A 22,567-nucleotide genomic window follows, 5' to 3' on the forward strand; every position below is an offset into this window, starting at 1 on the left:
GTTTTAATGTCTATTTCTCTGTAGCAAACACAGTTACAGCCCGCAATGAGCGGGTCGGAAAATTAATTGGCGCAATACCTAAACAGAAATATGACACTACTAGATTGTACCGTCGAAGAAATTGATTCATAGGCAGTTGACGGACCTAAGTCATTTGGTCGAGTAATGTCAATTAGTGTTAGTCGAGATCATAAAGATAATATACCTAGCGGAATAGAGCAACAATCTCGAGCTGTCAAAAGAAACCAAAATTGGTTTTCATCTGTGTGAAAAATACGATTGAGGATTGTCCATTTTTTTTTAATTTTGCTCATTACAAAAACATTTCGAGGAATAAGATCAGTGATCGTTTTTCTGTATATAAACGAAAAAAATACCCATTAGTTACTTATATTTTTGAAAAAATATGTTTAACCTTTGTTTGACCTTCAATGGCGTTAAATTAGCAATAAATTCGACCAACATTACGTTTCGAACTTTTGATAAGCTTCTCGTATCAGCTTTCACATAATGAGAACTTGTATTTGACGAACCAGCCATTATAAATAAGATTGAAAAGAAATTTAAAACATACTACAGAGGTCAATTGCGGCCGATGATGACGTCAGAGCGAAACTTTAAAAATTTATTGAGAAAAAACTAGCCAACGAATTTCAAAATTATTTAGTTTATATTATTAAAATACCCTATTTTAACGAAAAAAAATATAAAAAGTACATGTGATTTTTTTTGGACAATGCCCATTGTCAACGTGCGGCACGTGCCGACTGGACGTCAAAAAAAGAGTACTGCTGACATGTATCACACGTCTCTTTTTACCACGCAGTGTTACTGATAGTGACATCTCTCTTGCTCAGGCCTTTGTTTTTCTATTCCGCTAGGTATATTAACTTTATGGTCGAGATCTGTTGGCTGGGTTTGACGTAACGCCATCAAATTGCGTAGGCCCGCCATCTGCCTATGAATCAACTTTTCTGACAGTACATATTATTGCATAATATAATCTACATTTCAGGGGGTTCATGACCGCTGGAACCGTGCTTTTTAGTAGCTTTTCATCATATGCAATGTTAAGAGCGCGTACCTGCCAATAAACTTTTTAGTTTGGCGGGAAATTATTTTAAGCCACTTTTGTATTTTGGATTTGGAATAAACATTTAAAAAAAAAAATATCTTGCTAATACTCCTACTTAAAACTGTACCTGCTTGCATCCGATTCTCCGGGCCGAAGCGCCTGATCATCTCTATCGCGAGCACCGCAGACGCCTGATGCAGGCCATGGGCGAGGAGCTGGGCGATAGTGGCCGCAGCAGCCACGCCCCATCCCCAACCACCTTCGGGGTAGTAGTGGCGGGTGAGCGTCAGCAGCTGGCGAGGATCGAGCTTGGCCTGCCGTGGGGGGACGCTGGCTTCGAGGACCAGAGGCAGCGACCTGGTGCGCAGCAGCGGGGCGCCGCCCGACGACCAGGAATCTTCCATCAATGCGCGCGCGCATCGTGCGCGGGTATACGCATCGCCGCGAACGCTAGCCCACTCTCATGTCCGTTCGCACATGTTTTTACGCTCCGTTCAGTGTACAGCGCATTCGGTCTAATTGTTTTTAAAACTTCGGTAAGACAAGGGCGTAAGGGTTTTTAATTAAGTATTTTACTTGTTGGCATTTAAGCTTTTGAAATACAAGAGGGTAGAAATCTTTTTGAGAATAATATTTTAAGCATTGCTGCTCTTGTGTCACCGTAATATGTGTAAGGTTTATGTTAGAAGTTCAAGTTCGTTCGCGTAATTGCATTCTATACCTACCTATAGCTTTAAGTATTTGTTGAATTTGATACAAAAATTCATTAGCCAAGTTATCAGCGATAGCTTTCAATATCTAAATTAACTAATCAAGATCTTGTAAATTATATTAAAAATTTAATAACTTGTTTTGGTCGCTGCAAAATTTTGGTACTAAGCAGCAGATAAACTGATGATATCGGAAAGTTAAACTCAATTATAAGACGATTGTTTGTGCCGAAGTATTCTGTATTTATTTTGCTCTGTTTCTGTTATCGTGATAACAATTCTCGATAAAGTCGTCTAGCTTTGGCTATAAATACATTTTCATCAGTTCGATATCGAGGCAACTGTCTAAATTAAGTTACTATCAACATCTATGAGACGTATCTACGAGTCGAAACAAATAAAGTTAGTCCTTGTGCTAGGACTCTGAGACGCGTATCTATTATTATCTAGGTTTTCGTGAATCGTACCTCCTCAATCACAATCCTCAGAAGCCATAATATATAACTATGACTAGTTATATATTATGGCTTCTGAGGATTGTTTGGCGTCTCTAGGTAAAGCAAATGAAAAACAAATCAGTCTCAAATATCTTTAAGCCGACGATGTAATTTATTGTAGTGTTGGAACTAATCGCTAAAAGGACACCTCGCAAGAAAATATATTTACACTTTAAAACTCTATATTTTTGTTAAACCGTATAACAAGCACGGTTTACTTTGTTGACTAGTACTGCTTAGGTACTACTTACTACTACTCAGGTACTTTGCTGGCAAACACCAGTGATTTAAGCAAGGTATCCCGATTAAAAAGTTTAATTATAATGCAACGCGAAAGTTTAAAATGTTAAGGTATTACAGTGACATAAGCGCGGTAGATGCAGCAATGTATCGAGATTTACCAAGCTGATGTTCACTTAGCAAGACGTTAAAACTTTGAACCATCTCGGGCGCTTGAAGTTTCAATCTCCGGCAAGATTTTGACTTACAACTTAGAAGGATAAACGTAAAGTATGAAAAATGTTTTCCGTTTACACCGCTGACGTACTGAATTGGGGACACAGAAATATTTTGATAGTATTTATGTGTTCTTCTGTTAATTAATTAAATTTTGATGAATTTTTGTTACTAAGCAATTGGTTTTTGTTTTGCATTATAATATAATAATAGCATTTTGGGTCCATATTATTTCTTGTATGTAATAATATTCTTTCCGCGTTATATCGCGACATAACAGTTGCATATCACGGTAAAATTCCTGACTAAAATGGTACCGCAGGTCTAAAATGGCCACTTTTTGACCCGGTTTAAAATTAGGTGTACAAATTCACAAGTAGTTAAACTTACTCAGTATAACCTTAGATTTGTGCCGACTCCGTGTGTTAGAAAATATGTAATGCGCGGGTACGGATAAATTGCGTGGAAACTGTGGAAAGATGGCTGATAGGCTTAACTTGTAATAATTTTGGAGGGTACAAGGAAAACTGGTTTACCATCTCATAAACATAAGGGGGACATATTTTATGCATTTGTTAAAGTTTGTGGTATATGGGGATTGGGGTTCTTACTGTGTTTCAAAGTATGTGCCGTGTTTTCTTGTAAATTGTATGTTGGTGACTTTTTACGTTATAAGATGTTTAAACGTGGTACATCAATTACTATCAGCTTCTAAAGCTCTTCAAATAAACAATATTATAGAAAAAGATTAATATTATGTAGGTTTGTGAAAAATTAAAGAGAAAATACTACACTTTAATGCTTGTAGGTATGTCAAAGTAGCCTGCTTCCATTCATACATAAAACTAGAGCGATAACGTGATATTAAATCTACAAACTTCTCTAATCTAATCGAATCTACGCTCTCTCGAATCTAAGCAACGAAGTTGATATCCTTTTGGATTTGATCACTCACTAGCTATTTATAAGTGTCCCATTGTAAATAATATGCAGTATACTGCTCTCTTAATACTGCTGTCTTTAATTTTGTGTTATAATTTATAATAATTGTATAAGTACCGTTGGACATTGAGTGACCGAATTAGGCGCGTGCATTAGCGTGATTTTGGATGACAATTAGTAGCAAACAATCGGCCAAGTGCGAGTAGGACTCGCGCACGAAGGGTTCCGTACCGTTATAGAGCGAAAATAATGAAAAAAATGAGTTTTTTGTGTGGGAGCCACCCTTAATTGTTTATTTTATTATTTAATATTAAATATTAAAGTACACATATAATTGAGGATTTTGTAAAAATTTCAAGTGTCTATATGTTGCCATTATGGATAACGAGCCAAAAAGACCTTTGTTTTTAGTATTTGTTGTTATAGCGGCACCGAAAATATATTATAATCAGTGAAAATTTAAGAAATCTAGCTATAGCGGTTCTTGAGTTACAGCCTGGAGACAGACAGACGGACAGACAGACGAACAGAAGGACGGACAGACAGACGGACAGACAGAAGGACAGAAGGACGGACAGACAGACGGACAGACATCGAAGTCTGAGTAATAGGGTCCCGTTTTTACCCTTTGGGTGCGGAACCCTAAAAAATACAAATTTTGTCTCTGTTGTATAAGCTACAGTCTTTGAACTTCGATCACTAATTCTTTGAATGAATTGTCTTTATGCTGATGTCTGATGCCATTTCTAAAAACAATTTGTATATCGCTCGCGGATCCTCTACAAGGTCCTTGCAGAGCCCTCTCCTCGGAGCGTACTTTGAGAATGGCTGCTCTACTGTACGACTTTTATACTGTGCAAGTAATTTCCGAGATAAACAGTCACGGGACATTTGATACATCGGGGAAGTTCGCGAGTTATGTTTTTGTTTTTCTATTTGGTCGTATCAAAATCTGTCATACTCATGTTGGGAATGTGAAGTGAGTATGTAAATAAAAACAAATTACTCGTACCGTACATAGTTTGCCTACTTCAATATTTATTGAGGCTTTTCCTTGAGGTACGCCGAACGTTCTATCGATGCCTCCTACGTAAATAATCGTAGCCAAAAGCCATTTGAAGAGATATAATATTATGTCTTCAAAATAGCTTTCCTGTAAACTTGGGATTTTGAACAGAGGAGGAAGAGAAGGCATCGAAACCAATCTCCTGTTAAACAAGACATTATATTTATTAAAGTTAGGTCTCTCAAAAGTTTGTGCGAACTTTAATTACTTAGTTTATTTAGCCAGAATGGGCCCAAATGGGCCAGCGCTCACAGATCGCAATATTATTTCCATTGTGTAATTAATTAAGAAATTACTTTTTATAACCTGCACCATCGAATTTCTTTACATTGTTTATTGACAATTAAAAATCACCAACGTATAAAAGAAATCCAATAAATTATTCCTTATTTAATCACATAATTATTTTTTTAAGTTCCAATACTTTATGTACAACATTAACATATTTCTTACTTGGGAAAGTATTTTTTATTATTAACTCGTTAAGCCCGTATGCATTAATTGATTTCTTTATTAACCAGTTAAAATGCAATTAAAGACCGAACCAGTTTGGTGGTCCTTTATTGAATGAGTGCCTACAGCCATTTTAATGGGCCATTTCTTGGCCCAGCCCATTAAAAATGCTTATCTATACTTAATATTATAATTGGGAAGAGTTTGTTTGTTTGTTTGAACGCGCTAATCTCAAGAACTACTGGTCCGATTTGAAAAAATCTTTTACTGTTGGATAGCCCATTTATCGAGGTAGGCTATAGATTATATTTTATTACGCTAGGACTAATAGGAGCGAAGAAATAGAGGAAAATGTGGAAAAAACGGGGGAAATTATAATATGAAGGGGCTTATTTGAACGCGTTAATCTCAGGAACCTCAGGAACCACTTATCCGATTTGAAAAATTCTTTCAATGATAGATAGCTCATTCATCGAAGTATGCTATAAGCTATATTTTATCACGCTAAAACTAATAGGAACTAAGAAATAGAGGAAAATGTGGAAAAAACGTGGGAAATTATATGAAAGGGCTTATTTGAACGCACTAATCTCAGGAACTACCTACTGGTCCGATTTAAAAAATTCTTTCATTGTTAGATAGCCCATTTTACGAGGAAGGCTATAGGCTATATTTTATCACGCTAAGACTAATAAAAGCGAAGAAATAGATGAAAATGTGGAAGAAACGGGGGAAATTATATAGAACTGCTTATTATCTTATGAACTACTGGAGCAATTTTTATGTTATTTGGCAATTATTATGAATAGACCACGTGAAGGGACATAGGCTATTTTTTGCTGCAAAATGTACGGTTGCGTGAAATTCCTAAATTACGCAAGCGAAACCGCGCGGAACATCTATATATAATAAAATCTTAGGAAAGTCAATTCTGTATATTGAATATTTTTGTACAATAAATAATACTTGGGATGTGATCTACTATGCTAACGCGGACGAAGTCGCAGGCAACAGCTAGTGATTTTATAATTATTGTCTTCAATACTTTATAACATTAAACTCTTGTACTAAAACCGATGTTGCCGAAAATTACTTGTTTGCTTTTGTCGTAGGAACCGCACAATTTTTCGGAATAATTACGTTCCTGTGTCCCGTAAATAGACGGACAGAGGATCGAAACTATATCGATCGCTATTTGGGGAAAAAATTGGCTTTCGTAGACAAACCGTACGATAATTTATTTGAAAAATAGTCACAAATAAAATAGTGCAGCAATAAAAGTATTTTCAGTTCAAAGAGCAGATATTTCAAAATGTTTTACTGGCTCGGGTTAGAATTGTATGTGTAAGCAGGTTGTAATGGTTCTAAAATCATGATATATACTACTGAGGCTATCTGATCTTCTTCGGGCTACTCAGTAGAAACTAGGAGTTATGGTCTCTAGATAGTACACTCATCAAAAAAGTCTAGGTATATTTGTATTTTATAAAATATATAAAAACCTATCAAGAATTTGAAAGAAAAAAATTGCTACCCATAAAGTTTTGATGTTTTAATCCTTGGTGAAAATTACCGATATTTTTTTGATTAATATGATAGAGTCCAGTGTTTCCCAACCTGTGGTCCGCGGACCCCCGGGGGTCTGCGAGTATTTGTTTGGGGGTCCGCGGTGTCATCTCTGGACCATACGCAATCCGATTTTTTTTGCTGTTTTTTTTAAGGGGTCCGTGAAAACCGTGCTTCACTTCCTGGGGGTCCGTGGCTGAAAAAGGTTGGGAAACACTGTGATAGACTATCGTTACACGGTCAGTCTGGCATCAGTTCAGTCCATCAGTCTGTGGATCAGACTGATGGACTGAACTGATGCCAGACTGACGAAAGAATGATCGTGTAACAGTGTGATTGACGGACTGGTTATTTTTTTATTAAGTATGTACTTTCCGGCCATCATTCTGGGGTCAGTCTGAGACTGATGGACTGAACTAATGCCACACTGACTGTGTAACCCTAGTCTAACAATGATAGTCATCGTTAGACGAGGGTTACACGGTTGGTGCGAAAAAATAAGCATCTGTGTCATTATTAAGACATTTTTCATTGAAAGTAAACCAGAATTGCGGATGAGGGTTAAGTCTTTTGGGTCTGACCCTTGTTGGGTGATAACATACACTTTGTAACAGAGATTTTGTCGACATATTGTTTTTCCAGGCACTGGCTATTTCCTCGACCGAACTAAACACAAATATATGGAAAATATCACTTTGTATTAGATTGTTATCTAGTTTTAGAATTTTGTTTAAACGCGTTTAGTAAACTCCGTAAAACAATTTATGGCTTACGCATTCACCGAGATTGCTTCAAAAAAGAAATAAAAAAAATAACTACGAAACTACTCATGGGACCTTAAAATAAACATTAATCCTGTGATTTAAGGCGAAACATACACACTTATCTCCGCTGCGTTGTAAAACGTCTCAAAAAGGAGTGAATTGTAAAATATTTGCCCTTAAAAGTTATCGTGCTCGGTTATGAAGCCAGTTTAACACTTTTTATGAGTATTATGGTCCAAATCCTGAGACGAGTTACACTCACAAATTTGACATTTAATATGAAGTTTTGTGACTCTTCTTGTAGCTTGGATCATAAATACGTCTCATATATTTTGTCACATCTTGTTTTACTGTATGCCTTGCCATTTGCTTTCCATACATGGTCGTGTTCAAACATTTTCTGAAGATTAACATTTTTTGGTAATAGCTCTGCGTCGTCAAACCCTTTTTTGTATAAATGAGTATTAAGAATTATATACTTCTGGTAAGCCGTAAGACTCAAGAACTTAAGAGTCGATTTAGAGATCAGCTTTCATATTCTGAATTAATAATAAATAATAATTATTATTTGTAAAATTATGATTAACAAAATTATGCAACAAAACATAACCAAAATCAGGTGGACATAAAAAGTTCAACACATTAATAATGACGAAAATTACATCGATGATATAAGACACCATTAAAGTTATTTAGTGTTGTTTCGGTTTTGTATATCATTATTAAACGACACTTTTAACTGCTGCTTATTAATTATGTTCAGGCCCATCCTAATTGTCACTTTAATGTTACAGATGGCGCTATTTCTAACGTCACTTTTACACATAGCGACATCTTGTCACTTTTATGTGACACGTATGCGTCACCTTAACACATTTTTATAAAATACCTTTTATCTTTGTTAAATTATTTTCAGAATCTACATTACTAATTTAAGTCACCTAGGTGATAAATCTTTTCGTTTTTGGTAGCGTTCCTCAGACGTGTTAATTTATTAATGTTTGATGCATTTAAACTGCCATTTTATGCATTAGTGTATGTTTATATATTTATCGTTTCTCATGTAAGGTATCATATGATTTAACTTCACACACTAATCTTTACAAACAAAAAATAATGATTTTAATAATAAAATATTAAAGAAGTTATTATTGTATACAATTAACTGTGGAGGCCGATCGTTATGGTCGGACTGAGCGCAGGCCGACCTAACCGACTCACATGCATATAACGAGTACCTACCTACAGTCGCCTGACTGAGACGTTATGGCGGTTTTATATTAAGTATTTCAATCCATTCCAGCGCTGTATTGTATCACTGGATGGAAATAATATAAACCAGCCTTTATGGAGATAGCCGCCGTCATTAGTTTGTTATACTCAGTGAAACTCTACAATTCGATCTCATAATATGATAACTAGACTAATGGCCAGAAGATACCTGCAATTATATTGCCGTTCCTAAAACGTCAATTAAGAGGATTCCACACCGCCCTTTTTTCCATACAAACGCTGTCCCCTGTTTCCTCCCTGGATAATGCTAGTAGAGTTATAATTTTTTTCCTGAATATCTACGGCCACTAATACAATGTCCCTATGTTTTCTTTTTTTTCATAATTTAATTATTAAATAAGATATGAACGTTCAAAAACCCAAAAAAATGGCCAGATTTTCCGCTGTGTTCAAACGTCCAGAAAACAGATTTGGCTAGATTATACAAAAAAAGCAAAACATAGGAACATAGCTCAAGCCTTTTTTTAATCTTTAATGAAAAAAGTACTTAAATCGGTTAAGTTTTGGAGAAGGAATCAGGGGACAACGAATCGTTGATTTTCTGGATTTTCTGCAGTTGTCTCTATCGCGTTCTGCGGTATAGGCTTGAGGTAATGGAGACAGCTATAGATATTACACGTACTTTTTTTTCATTTCTCTAGCCCCTGGTGTATCCTCTTAACTTAGTACTTAACCACTTAGTGGTTTTATGTCTTGACAGCTAGTAGCAATAATAATGTATTAACTATTAGGTATGTCAAAATATTATTAGAAATTGTTTTAACATCATTTTCGTATCAGAACTCACGATAACATCTATTCATACTTAAAGGTTCTCTTTTTGTACTAATAAAAAGATTTACTTAACATAAACAAAGCAAAACAAATTACTAGCAAAATCTATTCATCTGTTTATGACACCTCTCCGTTTTCTTTGGAGGAAAAATCGGCCAACTTTTCGTAATGCTTGTACATTTAGTTGTCATCATAATAAAGACCAAATTACATAGCAATCTGTTAGCAGATTGACTTTTGTTTTGACGGATTAATCAGTAATGTTTGCTAAGCTGGGTGATGGGTCAGATATTTTATGGATATATTGTCCGTTCGGATTTATTTTACTTACTTATCTGAAGATATCGTTGACATAAAGGTTAAACTTGAGAAAGGACTATAAAAGTAATACGCAGTCCCAGCCTGGGACTGTCGCCTGATACTCCCAGGCGACAAACATCTGTCGTCTACTATTTACGTCAATTAGAATATTCGAAATATAAAATTATGAATGATGACTACGGCTGACAGATCTAACATTTTGAAAAGAAAAACAAAAATATAGGTTAATTTTAGCCTCTGAAGTCAAAAGTAACACAATTTCTTTTTAAATCCTAACATATCTGATATCAACCAGATTAGAAATATGAGCACTTTTGAAGTTCTATATTATTTTTTGTTAATTATTTAAACGGATTGGAAAGTATTTAAAAAAAATCAATTAAGTATAAGAAAAGTCTTTTATTTTAAAAGACTTCAATTAGGTATATAGAAAAGTTTTCAATAACATAAGTATTATTATTTTTTTTTTTTTTTTATTAAAAAATTGTGGCCGTCTATGGACTGTTCGTCCATATCCTTTTTTTGTTATTTTATTATTTAGATTTTTCGCACCAAGGATAATTGAAATAATATTATGGATTTTAATTAATTGTCCATCACGCCATGGACACTTTTTTTTTTTTTTTTTTTTTTTTTAACATAAGTATTATATATTTATATATATATACTTAGTAGAATAGACTATAATATATTATACATATAATAAATAAATATATATATTTATTGTTTTATAAATTACATAATAATAATATGTTTTGAACGGTGAGGTCCCAGTCGGTGTGGCGGCCAGTAGGTCCGACATTTTCCGATTTCCTTAGATTTTATGCTGCTCCACCCTTTGCCTTTAGATGTTGTGACATTGGCTTGGTGGAGAGGGGTCACTCAAGCTGGGTGGAGTTTCTAGGGTGTTAAAGAGATATCGTTCTGTGTCGAATCTACCCGCCATGTGGCTTAGGACTTTATCGTTCCTGTCTTTTATAGCCATTTTTATGTTATAATCTGTGGCTCTTTTTATGAAGCTTGCCACAGCGTCTCCATCAGTGTCAGTGTAATAGACACAGGTGTTAGTGTGCCGGGATATGGCTACAACTGCATGAGGAACGCTGTCATGGATTGCCAGCTTTCGGGACTTGGTCTGTATGATGATCACCGAGGGACTCGTTAATCCCTGAGCTTCATGGATTGTGAGGACGCGAGAGTCCGTTCCCGATCCATAGCCTGTATTAGTGAGGGCTGCTTTCTCCTCTTGTGTGTGGACAAGATACAGGGTATTTAGATTGGCTTTAGGTATTCTCGCTCCTGTATAATAAGTATTATTAGGTACTGCAATGTTTTAACTTTAACTCTAGATATAGAGTTAGTAGTTAGTAGCACTAGCATGGACAGTAAACAAAAATTTTTGTTCGACGTTTGACGTTTCTGTCAATATTCGGATATGACGAGTGTAACAATATGTCGGATTATTTACTGTATTTGCTAGTAGCGCCCTCTCTTCCGACCTTTGCGTAATAAATAGGAAATCCTATTCAAACTGTTTCGTTAACTAACATGGCGAATAATATCATTAGTATTGAAATTGAATTAATCATACATTAGAATAATATATTTGCTAAACGTCTTTTATGTGCGTATCAAAGGCTGTCATATTCAGATGATGGATGACAAGACTTCAAAAGGTCTTAACCCTTAGTCAACTAATGACGATTGATTCGAGTTCAAATTCATGTGACCTTTGACCTTAGATAACTGATAAAACATTAGGAATTAGAGCTTTCGACAAGTTGCCGCTACATGTTTTATGCCGTGGTGCAGTGGTTTAGAGCGTCGCTCTTGAATTGGAGGTCGTGGGCTCGATTGCTGCGTTGGAAACGTGTTATTTCCAAGTTTGATTAGGACAATGAACGCTGATCACAGATCACCTGATTGCCTGACAAGTAAGATGGGCATGAAAAAAGTTGGTCCTGAGTACAGACTCTCGCCAGTCGTGTCGGTCCCACTGGGTTATGAGAATAAAGGAATAGAGTACCTTGTGTACTGTAGACATACTTGGGCACTATAAAATTATTCTTGCGTAACTTGCATGGTTTCAATGAAGCCTGCCACCGTCACCGAAACCAGTGAGGGAGATATTTTTTTAACGATTGCTATTATTTGAACGAAGATTTGTAATTTTTAACCCGAATGTGTAGTGTTTGTTTAGGAAATTTATTATTTTTACCAATATATTTGTTTCAGGTTTAGATTTCTGATTCATCTGTTTCCTTTGTTTCGAATCTAAAATAAACCCATATCAAACTTTTGCTGCGAACTATTCCATAGGCTACGCTTGACTCGTAACAAGTTGGGCAACTAGTCAAGATAAGTTGTCCAATCATGACAGCCGAACTGACCTGGTCGTCACGTTTCCGTGATGAAGTGTTCTATGATAAGGTAACTTTACGCAGGTGTATGGTATGTGTGATGAAATAGCTAAGTAATGGTGTGCAAGGTAGTCACTTCATATCAGGAAATTAAGGGCTCTCGCATATTTAGACACGACAGCGTTTAGAATCGTAACTCAAGAATAGACAATAAGACAATCTTGTACATTTATATTTTATTAGTTTTTCGGCAATAGCTTCACTAGCATATTATAGTAGTTAGGACAAATATTATAGCAGATTAATATCTATTTATTATCAATGTTTAATAGCAATAAATGTCACATCTATTGCAATATCAGAAGTTGTTTATGAAGTGAACGCAGATTCACATGACCAGTATGGACGTCGCGGACAGTAACGCATGCATTTAGGTCATGCAAGTTCATTTATGCATGTGATTTTCCATAAATTGAACTGTAATATACTCTGACAGGGTATTTCAAGTTGTGCACTTGTTTGGCGCAGACGAGCGACAGAGAATAGTGACGTCACGCCGCGCGCGTTGCAACTTATAGTCTGTCAAGAAAGTGAAGAAATTAAAAAGTGGCAACATCGTAGTGTCATCCCTTTCAAATCAATCTAAGAAAAAAACGGATGACACTACGATGTTGCCACTTTTTAATTTCTTCACTATCTTGACGGACTATAGCTGTGTGTCCCGAACGCGTGGGCGTTAATCGAACGCGTCGGATAAATAACGAATCTCGAACGATTTGTTCCACAAAAATGCTTGTATTTTCAGATAGTCGAAAAAAATAAGTAGGCGGTAGCGTAATGCCATACTTCTCGGGTGTGGCTTACAGCCCGCCATACCGACGCGAACACATTAATTTAAATAAAAAAATGGAACCATTTGTACACCATTATTTTGTACCAGGCTAATTTTTGCATAGCTAATCATCGTCGAGTAGCCATTCACGAAAATCACCTTGCCATACTTTCCCGACAGGTCCCAATGGCCGCTATACCACTGCAAAGGAGTGATGTTTTTTTTTTCTCCAATCTGAAATTTTGTGTTACCGTCTCCCGGTCTAAAACTTTTTGAATGAACGTACGAGCAAATTTGGCGGATGGAGGCGGATTGCACGCTTTACTTATGCTTGTGTGTGCGTTTTTGTTACTTCTACTTACTTCTTCTGAGCCGATTTTTGGTCATACCTTATTCATGTAATTTTAATTTAACTGTATTTTCAGTTTAAACTAAATTATGAGTAAAGCCATCACGTGGAAGAGCACTTTTCAAAGAACCGATACACATTAGATTTTCTCAAATATGTAGCTTTCTTAAACTCCCATTTCAGTTTGGATTGTACTTGCATTATTCGTTTCGATCCTCAAGTATCCTCTATCGGCGATATAATCCAAGATTTTCCCTCTATTATGTTGCGAGATAAAGGAAAAAACATTCTGCAGAATTCTAGAATTTTCCAAACATTAGGGATATAATACGGATTTATAAAGATCCCGCCCCCGCTACTGTTCGAGCTTCGGGGTTGTAAAATGAATGTCAATATATCAGGATTACTCCTGCGATTCATAAGCAAATATATTCGAAACAATATAGTAAATATGAAATAAACTTTGATAGAGACATTCGTCGGATATTTTATTGGACAATATAATCATATCGTTGGATTGTTAACAATGTTATAAATTGTATTTGGATTTGCACTAGAGGACAAAAATAAAATTTTAAACGTCATGTCAGGCTGAAATACTATAAAGTCGGCTAACCTGGCATGGCTTGGCAAAACAAAGAGAACAAAGTAGCCACCTAAAGACCCTTTTTAATATGTCTTAACATAAGAGGGTCTTTGGGTCAATTTTAGTGTTTGAACGGAAGAAATTGTGGTAGACGGATTTCCACGAAATATCTATTGGTCCCGGAGGAGAGTATTAAGAAGTTATCGCATAATGCGTACCTCGAGGCGCGAGCTTTGTTCCTGAGCAGCATGTGATAACATTTCTTGTACCTCTGTACTTTTCGTTCTTGTAAAATCTACAAAACATATTAAAGACATAAAATTTTATATTATAGAGGAACAATTATTGTATCGTAAAGTTTATTCATATTTCTATCGAACGAGAGTTTTTTTTTATACCTTAACTATATTTAATGCTTTGAGTAATAACGTAAGTAATAAAAATTACGTATTTTCAACCTTTAATTTCGGTCTACATAAAAAAGTATCGAAAAAGTAAAAACCTATAAAATATGGAACAACCCTAACAAATAAAAGGGGAAATCCTCCCCAAATCATTCGTTTTAGGCAGTTGAGCAAATAAAACGACATTGGAATTTGATTACGATTCTTATTTAAGTGAGAATCCATTGAGAAACCCGCTGTCGATAATGTAGATAAAACGTTATTCAGGGCAAGGTAGGGAGGGCTTTAAAGAATATAATAGAAAGGGACTGCTCTATATTTGGCAAGAGCTAGGATTACATAGATGCCAAAAATCTTATAGTTACATATTATATCAGGTTAGCGTACAGGCTAACCTGATATAATATGTTGGGTTGGGTACCTTAGGTATTATAGATAGTAGAGACCTAACTTTTAGCCTGATGTGACGTAGGCCGTAGCGCTTGCGATGCCTAACAGCCGCGCTCAAAAGATGATTAAACTTAAATTTAATGAAGTGTGTGCCACATAAATGTATGGGGCTTGAGTAAAAAATATTTATTTAATTTCAGTCAAGTAAAGATTTGTCTCTGAGTGCGATAGTTATTGTGATAAATCCTACGAAATTCGAACTTATAGGCATCGAAATATTCGAATGCGTTTAAACTATAACACGGTCAAATTAACTTGACGCATCGCTGGAATGCAATAACATGTCCGCTCCATAATGACGTCATCAAACCATGCAGGGCCGGACCGTGAGCTTACGAGGCCCTGGGCTGAAACTACTTAGGGCCACAACATTTTAACTGTCAGTTCGTAGTACCAACAACTAAATTGTATCATAAACCTTGATCGTAGGATTCTTAGGGATAGCAAAAAAAATATGATTTTTTTCGCATTGTCTATTTTTGACTTGACTTAGCTGGGGGGGGCGGAGGCCCTGGGCTTAAGCCCAAATAGCCATATGGTCGATCCGGCCCTAAAACCATGCGTCTAGTTAATGTGACCGTGTTATAAAGGTTCAAATCCTCCGTTTGACGCTAACTTTTTGTGAAGCCGATGATTCTCTTGTAGAGCAGAGCGATTCGTGCCATGGCTTTCCCAAAGTGATACCCAAATAATCTAGATAAAACAAAGAACTTTATTAAAATGTAGCGTTCCGTAAAATCCAGTGATTGACATGGCTAGTTTAGTTTTAAAGTATTGCGACTTCGAGGCGCCCACTTCATACCTTCGAGATGATCCTTATAATCTGGGGAATAAAGGTCCTTTCAAATGTAAAATAACAACGGACGGTATTGAAACTATCCTTTCGTAACGAGCAAAGTAACTTCGACAGATAATTAGGTTCAAGTTTCATTGCAAATTACTTAGGAACTTATATTAGTTAGCGTTTACTGTAGAAGGTAAGATGAATTAAACTTTTTAATCGGGACTTAACGCGACTTATTTAAGTAGTAATGCTACTACGAGTATATACTTTTTCTCGACGTTTCGGCCGTGTTGCAACGGCCGTGGTCACGAGGGGACTGACGTTAAGTCCCGATTAAAAAGTTTAATTATAATGCAACGCGAAAGTTTAAAATGTTATCTTAAGGTAAGATGAAATCCAGAAATAATCATAGTTTTTATACTAAACTAGGTGTCCCGGCAAACGTTTCTTTGCCATATAAAGTATTTCGCCTGTATTATTTTATTGAAGTGACTAAATAAGTATGTTACCATGGCAACGTCTATCGCTCTCCCGTCGCACAAACAATAGTCGCCGTCAGTCTCGAGTTGTAATAATTTACTATTAATTATTCAAAAAATGCACTTATCAATATAATAAGAACCCAGTAGCCGATTCTCAGACCCAATGAATATGCATATAAAATTTGGTTAAAATCGGTAAAGCCGTTTCGGAGGAGTACGCGGCCTAACATTGTGACACGAGAATTTTGTATATATAAGAAGATATAACTTAAGCCTTATGTAATTTAATTAATGTTATAATAATTAATTCATTTATCGCGCGGGCACCGTACCTTTGTCCGGGATAAAACATATCCTACGTATTTTCCCGAGACTCAAAGTTTCTCCATACTTTTCAGCAAAATGGTTCAGCGGTTTCGGCGTGAAGAGGTAACAGACAGACATATAGGTAGACACACATTCGCATTTATAATATTTGTATGGAATTTATAATATGAGTATGGATTGTGGTTAGTAACACCGAAACGAAATTTTATTTTATGCATCGTCCTCTCGGTTTGGTGAGACCTGACCTTAAGAGGATGTTAATTTGTAAGCCCATAGGAGATATAATGCTTTTTATACGCACTTTAATTAACTACACTAATTGCAATTTATTAAACATATTAGTAGTACAGTGGCTAGTGAAATTACTAATGCAAATATATCTCTATATGGCCCTAATTGACTTATGTAATTATTGTAATTAATATCATTAGTCTAAGGATCATGGACGTGCTTAGTTTATGGCCATTATTGGTATAGAAAGTTTAGGGCATGGTTTGCCTTATAGCTTAGCATGGCCAATTGCTCACCATAGGAAAAGTATCTTTCTATGGAAGAAAATCCAAAATATCAGATTGATTTAGAAAATACAAATATTTGTCGCTTTTCTTGTAGATCTAAACTAATATTATAAATGCAAAGGTATGTCTGCCTATCCCTTACCTCTGCACGCCCAAGCCGCTGCACCGATTTAACTGAAACTTGCAATGGCGATAATTTGAATTCCGGGAAAGGTCCCGGAAAAATGTACGTTTTCTACGCGATAAAAGAATTTTGGCACAACGGAGTTGCGGCTGTCATTTAGTAAAGAATTAAATTAATATATACTCGATACTAAGTTAATTACTGTATCTACAAGAAAATCTCTTGTCTCTAACTCTGATCAAACTCGAAAATAATGGATAATGAAAATATTTCTGATATATAAAGTAGTCATTTTAAATATTAATTAAATATTAAAGTTCTTAAAAATTAATATCATTAATAAAGAAAATATAATATCGAAAGAAAAATTGCTTTATCTTGTTAAAGATGAGACCTGTCATGTAAGATGTGGTTTTTACTTTTGAGGAATTAGATGAAAACTGGGCTTTAATGTACAATTAATTGATTATTAATTAGAGATTAAATTTAAGTATTAAGTATACGTGGGAGAGCCATGCTTCGGCACGAATGGGTCGGCTCGATCGGAGAAATACCACGTTCTCACAGAAAACCGGCGTGAAACAGCGCTTGCGCTGTGTTTCGCCGAGTGAGTGAGTTTACCGGAGGCCAAATCCCCTACCCTATTCCCTTCCCATCCCTACCCTCCCCTGTTACCCTATTCCCTCTTAAAAAGCCGGCAACGCACCTGCAGCTCTTCTGATGCTGCGAGTGTCCATGGGCGACGGAAGTTGCTTTCCATCAGGTGACCCGTTTGCTCGTTTGCCCCCTTATTTCATAAAATAAAGAAAATAAAAAAAAAAATCCTTGAAAAAAGTTGACAATATTGTAAAGTAAAGCTTTCTGTTACTAGAAAAACGTAGCTTAATATAACATTAGCTCAGTCAACAAAGTAGTTGTAGAATGCGTGAGCGGGAACCTAAGCAATTTCTGCAGGAACTTATTAGGGTGGTTAAGGACAAAACATACTAAAAGTCCTGACGTCAAGGAGGTGAGCCGGAGGGAGGGAGAGAGGCGACAAAGGTCTTAATTTTTGGTTTTTCGTAAATAACTATGCGTTGTAGCAAAAAATATTCTATAACGACATTAGAGCTTATAAAATTCTCTATAAATTAAATTCAATATAGTTTTTCCAAATTCTCATTCGTTGTCGAACTACACGCTAAGTAAAAGTATATAGAGTATATTGTATACCCTCTTTTCTCTTCACTTTCACGCCCGTCTTTCATATGCAAGGTGAAAAAGAACGACGCGGATTTATCGCCACTAATTTGGCGAAACATTTTAAAAATCCGCTAGGTCGATCTCTCAATGATAGAATTTTATACAATGTGTAAAAATATTAACTTAGTTCAATGCACGGTTATGGCAATAAATGAAAAATTCGTTAAAATTAGATGCATCTTTGTGACTTTTTTCTATCGATAAAATTTTAAGATATCGAGTTTTTGCTCAGATCGAATTCTCGGAAATATAATGTAGTATCTAATTTTAGAAAATAAAACAATCCGGGCCTTATTTTCAAGTATAAAAATGGATTATAAAGTCGACAGTTTAGGGTTAGTCGCCCCCTTAACCGGACTACTTATAAAGATCTTGAAAACCATGTTAGCAATAAAATTAGTATTTTGATATGAATTTTAAATTGTACTTATCAATTATATTTTGTGCATTTTTTATTGGTCCAGAGTGATGGCGCCAACGTTGAACACTCAATAATCAAAATTAACGGTTATTGTTGCAATACGTATTGCTTTTTATGAGTTCTTCGCCTCAACATGTCGCTTGCGATGTCGTTTAGAAGTCTTCGTACAATTGGACATTATTTGATGTGGGTACATCTGGCTACAAGTTGGAATTTATTATTTAAGAAGCTTCTCAAGTTTTTGAGACCCTTATGAATTTTGAATATGAACGTATTCATAATGATTAAAATAAAATTTTGTGAGTTGTCTCGTGGCTTAGACCATAGTCCTAAACGTGAGGATACAAAATCGTGATATTCGTGACTGAGAAGGTTGATGTTTCAACTTTTTGCTCTGTTACAATTCAAATAATAATATGTTGTAGGTACCACGTACCTAGTACCTACCCACACAGTTTTAGTGCACAGACATTATAGAGCACCTACTATAATATTTATCTTTAGAAACTTATTTACTTACTAATAATATTATTCACACAGCGAATAACTATACAAGATCTGCTTTGGAAAAGTTACGCTTTTACGTTTCTTTAGAAAAGTATTTATGAATCTAGAACGAAATGTAATCCTTGCTTGAGATTCATTTGTGAAATGCCCAGGTATGCAGAGTTGGCTATTTAAAACGATACTACAACTGTGCCGTTTACTGAGTAGTTTTATCAGCTAGTCCAGTTGCAGTCGCGAGATTTAGGGCCTGTTTCACCACTTCCATTAAAAGTGCCGGATATGCTATCCATAGCTTAACTTGACAGATAGATTATGGGACATCTGTCAAATAAGTTGTGGATAGCCTATCCGGCACCTTATCAGGAAGTGGTAAAACATGCCCTTAGACACAGACGTTAGGAATTTAAAATCATTCCTGTTAGTAATTAGAACGTCAACAATTCATTCATTACCTACCATTTGGTCTATTAATAATAATAGATTAACTAAAATTAATATTGTTCGGATTTAAAATTGATATAAGGCGGGCCTACATCCTAAACTATGATTAAGTTTTACAAAAATAAATATTTTTAGTTAAACAACACAACATCCTTCTTGCATAATATATTTATTTATCCGTATATTTTCAATATTCATACTACCTATGTCTTATAATATTACTTCAAACATGGTAACCCTCTTATGTTTATGCTTAAACTATGTAAATATAATATTGCTTTCAGTAAAATAGAAGGATTGTGCCTTTTTTGTACAAAACTGTATCTTTTTGTGTAAGCTGAGAAAAGCCTCAAATAAATGTATTTCAAAGGTCAAACTAGCAGTAGTTCTACATCAAAATTAATCCAACTTTATAGGATTTGTTTTACGTGATGCATATTCAAATTTAAAATAAATAGGATGAAAAATTATAGCGTGGGCTAACTAAGTCCACAAGGACCACAATATAATAAAAATGAATTTGAAATTTTGTTAGTCTCGATAAATCTCGAGACAGACTGAACCGATTTGGTTAATTTTAGTTGAAATACTCGTAGAAGTCCAGGAAAGGTTTATATTTAAGTATAGGAGTTGTGTGAAGTTGTGTTGTGTTGAAGAAGAACGTGGGAAACTTGCATCTTAATTAAAACTGTTTAATCGGGACTCAACGCGACTTATTCAAGTAGTAATGCTATAAAATGTTAACTTGCATCTTAAGATGTAGTGGAGAGAGGAAATCCGAGGGATAAGTTACATGCAGTAGGAACGACATAAAATGTAGGCAAAAACTATACCTTTTTAATCTTATTCCTACTTAATATCCTTCGCAAAATCATCCTCGCTACTGATTACATTATTTGATGCGGTCAATACTCAATTTACTTCCTCAAAGGATACGCTTAATATTCGTCCACCTCAGTCGTTTATGTGGCCAAAACTGTCACGTCATTTGAAAGTTATTTGCGTAATGTTGGCCAAAACCCAAAGGGCCAGACGTGATCAGAAATCCTTCACTCCCAATATGGTGACTATTGCAATGAAGTTAGCCGAGTTTAAAAGTTCTCGGACTTATATTTTGTTACGTGTGAAGTTTGAATACGCTTAGGGATAATGAAGTATTGTTATCCATATTTTAGAGCCTTAGATTTTGTAACACTGGGCCATATTTTGGCACGAATAGGTCGGCTTGATCTTGTGGAAAGTCGGAGTTTCCGACTACGCCAAATGAAAGGTTTTGACATTCTGTGTGTAGACGTAATAATAATTGCAAGCTTTGTTCTACTGCAGTGTGTAAAGATTTTTTTCTTTTATTTAATGGAGATTTGACACACTTACGTCAAGTTTTTCGTAAACTATTTAATAAATTAAAGTTATCTTTAACGTCTCTGAGTATAGCCGCTAAACTTTAAAGTTTAAAACAATAATTTTGATCAATGATTTTCTTGAACGTGTCAATTATTACGAGCAATAATTAACATAAATGATAAGGATAACGCTGACGCGAAAAAGAAATTAATTATTTATTTAAATTAACTACCTACCTTAATTAACTACAAGTATATTAAGAGTTAGAAACAATAAGTCGCCATGTTGAAATATTTCACCTTTTCCCTTTGTCCTGTAGGTACCACGCCGACAAATTAGGAACTGGATAATTTGCGCATTTGAATTGTAAATGAAACATTTTCCTCGGACCTTCATTAACCGACTTGTGGAAATGTGGCTCATTTTGTTCATTTGTTGGATCAACTTCTTGTTTACTGAAATAAACACTCCATTGACATAGCTTTAGCGGAAACATGATTGAAGAATGTATGTAACATTGCCCACAGTTGTGGGGGCAAAATTGTTACGTGGAAAATTTATAAGATGAAATTAGCACGCGTCCTTTACTGAACCTTACAGTATCTTTATACTGTGTTTCTTAAAAAAATAGTTTCGCGGCAAAAAAGTAATCTCTAGTTACTTCAGTGTTGATATCAAGTTCGACCTTCACCATTTTTAAAGGCCGATAAAATTATATATAGCCCTTAGTTACAAAAACTTTCATAAACTATCTGTAATCTTGGGGTCGACAGCGCTGGGATTTTCCACGCAAACACTTTGCCAGCTAAGCCTAAAGTATCAAGACCGTTTTCACTATAATGCCTGCAAAGTCCTTCTAAAAATAATCGTCAATTTAAAGGACACCTGAGGAGCTATAAAAGAACACTTTTGGGACCTTGAAACAGATTAGAAAGCTTAATTAAACTTTGTGTAAAAACTTATTATTATCTCCAAAAATCTTTTTAATTTATGTCTCGGTTTTTTTTCTGAAAGTACTTTTATGTACTTAATTGAAAATAATGGCAGATTAACGATGTAATTAAATATAGTATCTATGTCTGTAATGAGGAATCCAGTACAACTCTTCGAAATACCTACATTTTCGAATAGTTTACTTGATTCTTCACGAATAAACCTAGTATCATGTCTACGCCAAAACTATAATGGACCAAATTTAAAATATAATATATACCTTAAAACAATTTCCAACAACGATGATCGCAATGTTTAAAATTTGCTTATTAATTATGGAAACTTCTCTTCGTTTGCCCATAATGGACAATCGATTACAATGATGTAGAGATATTTGTCTATCATAGTATCATTGCATAATATGATCGTCAACGAATGCATAAAATGATATTCTTCATCACAATCGTGGTTACCCAACATGGAGAGGAGTCCTTACAGTTACAACTATTTTATAAAAATGTAATTATTATAATTTATAGAAACATA

General features: G+C 35.2%; 1 protein-coding gene across 2 annotated transcripts in view; it reads right to left on the reverse strand.

Annotated features, from left to right (window-relative positions):
- Positions 1 to 22,567, reverse strand: part of LOC121733616 (monocarboxylate transporter 10-like) — a 153,220-nt gene that overhangs the window by 40,294 nt on the left and 90,359 nt on the right. Inside the window, exon 1 of one of the 2 annotated variants that reach the window (XM_042123917.1) lies at positions 1,203 to 1,603. The exons of the other annotated variant lie outside the window; for it this stretch is intronic. Coding sequence (XP_041979851.1) covers positions 1,203 to 1,479 — 277 coding nt within the window. The 5' untranslated portion in view covers positions 1,480 to 1,603. Of the gene's footprint in view, positions 1 to 1,202; positions 1,604 to 22,567 lie in introns of those variants that run through there. 2 annotated transcript variants of the gene reach the window in all.

Source organism: Aricia agestis, chromosome 14 (genome assembly GCF_905147365.1).
Source record: "Aricia agestis chromosome 14, ilAriAges1.1, whole genome shotgun sequence".
In the NCBI taxonomy this organism is placed as follows: domain Eukaryota; kingdom Metazoa; phylum Arthropoda; class Insecta; order Lepidoptera; family Lycaenidae; genus Aricia; species Aricia agestis.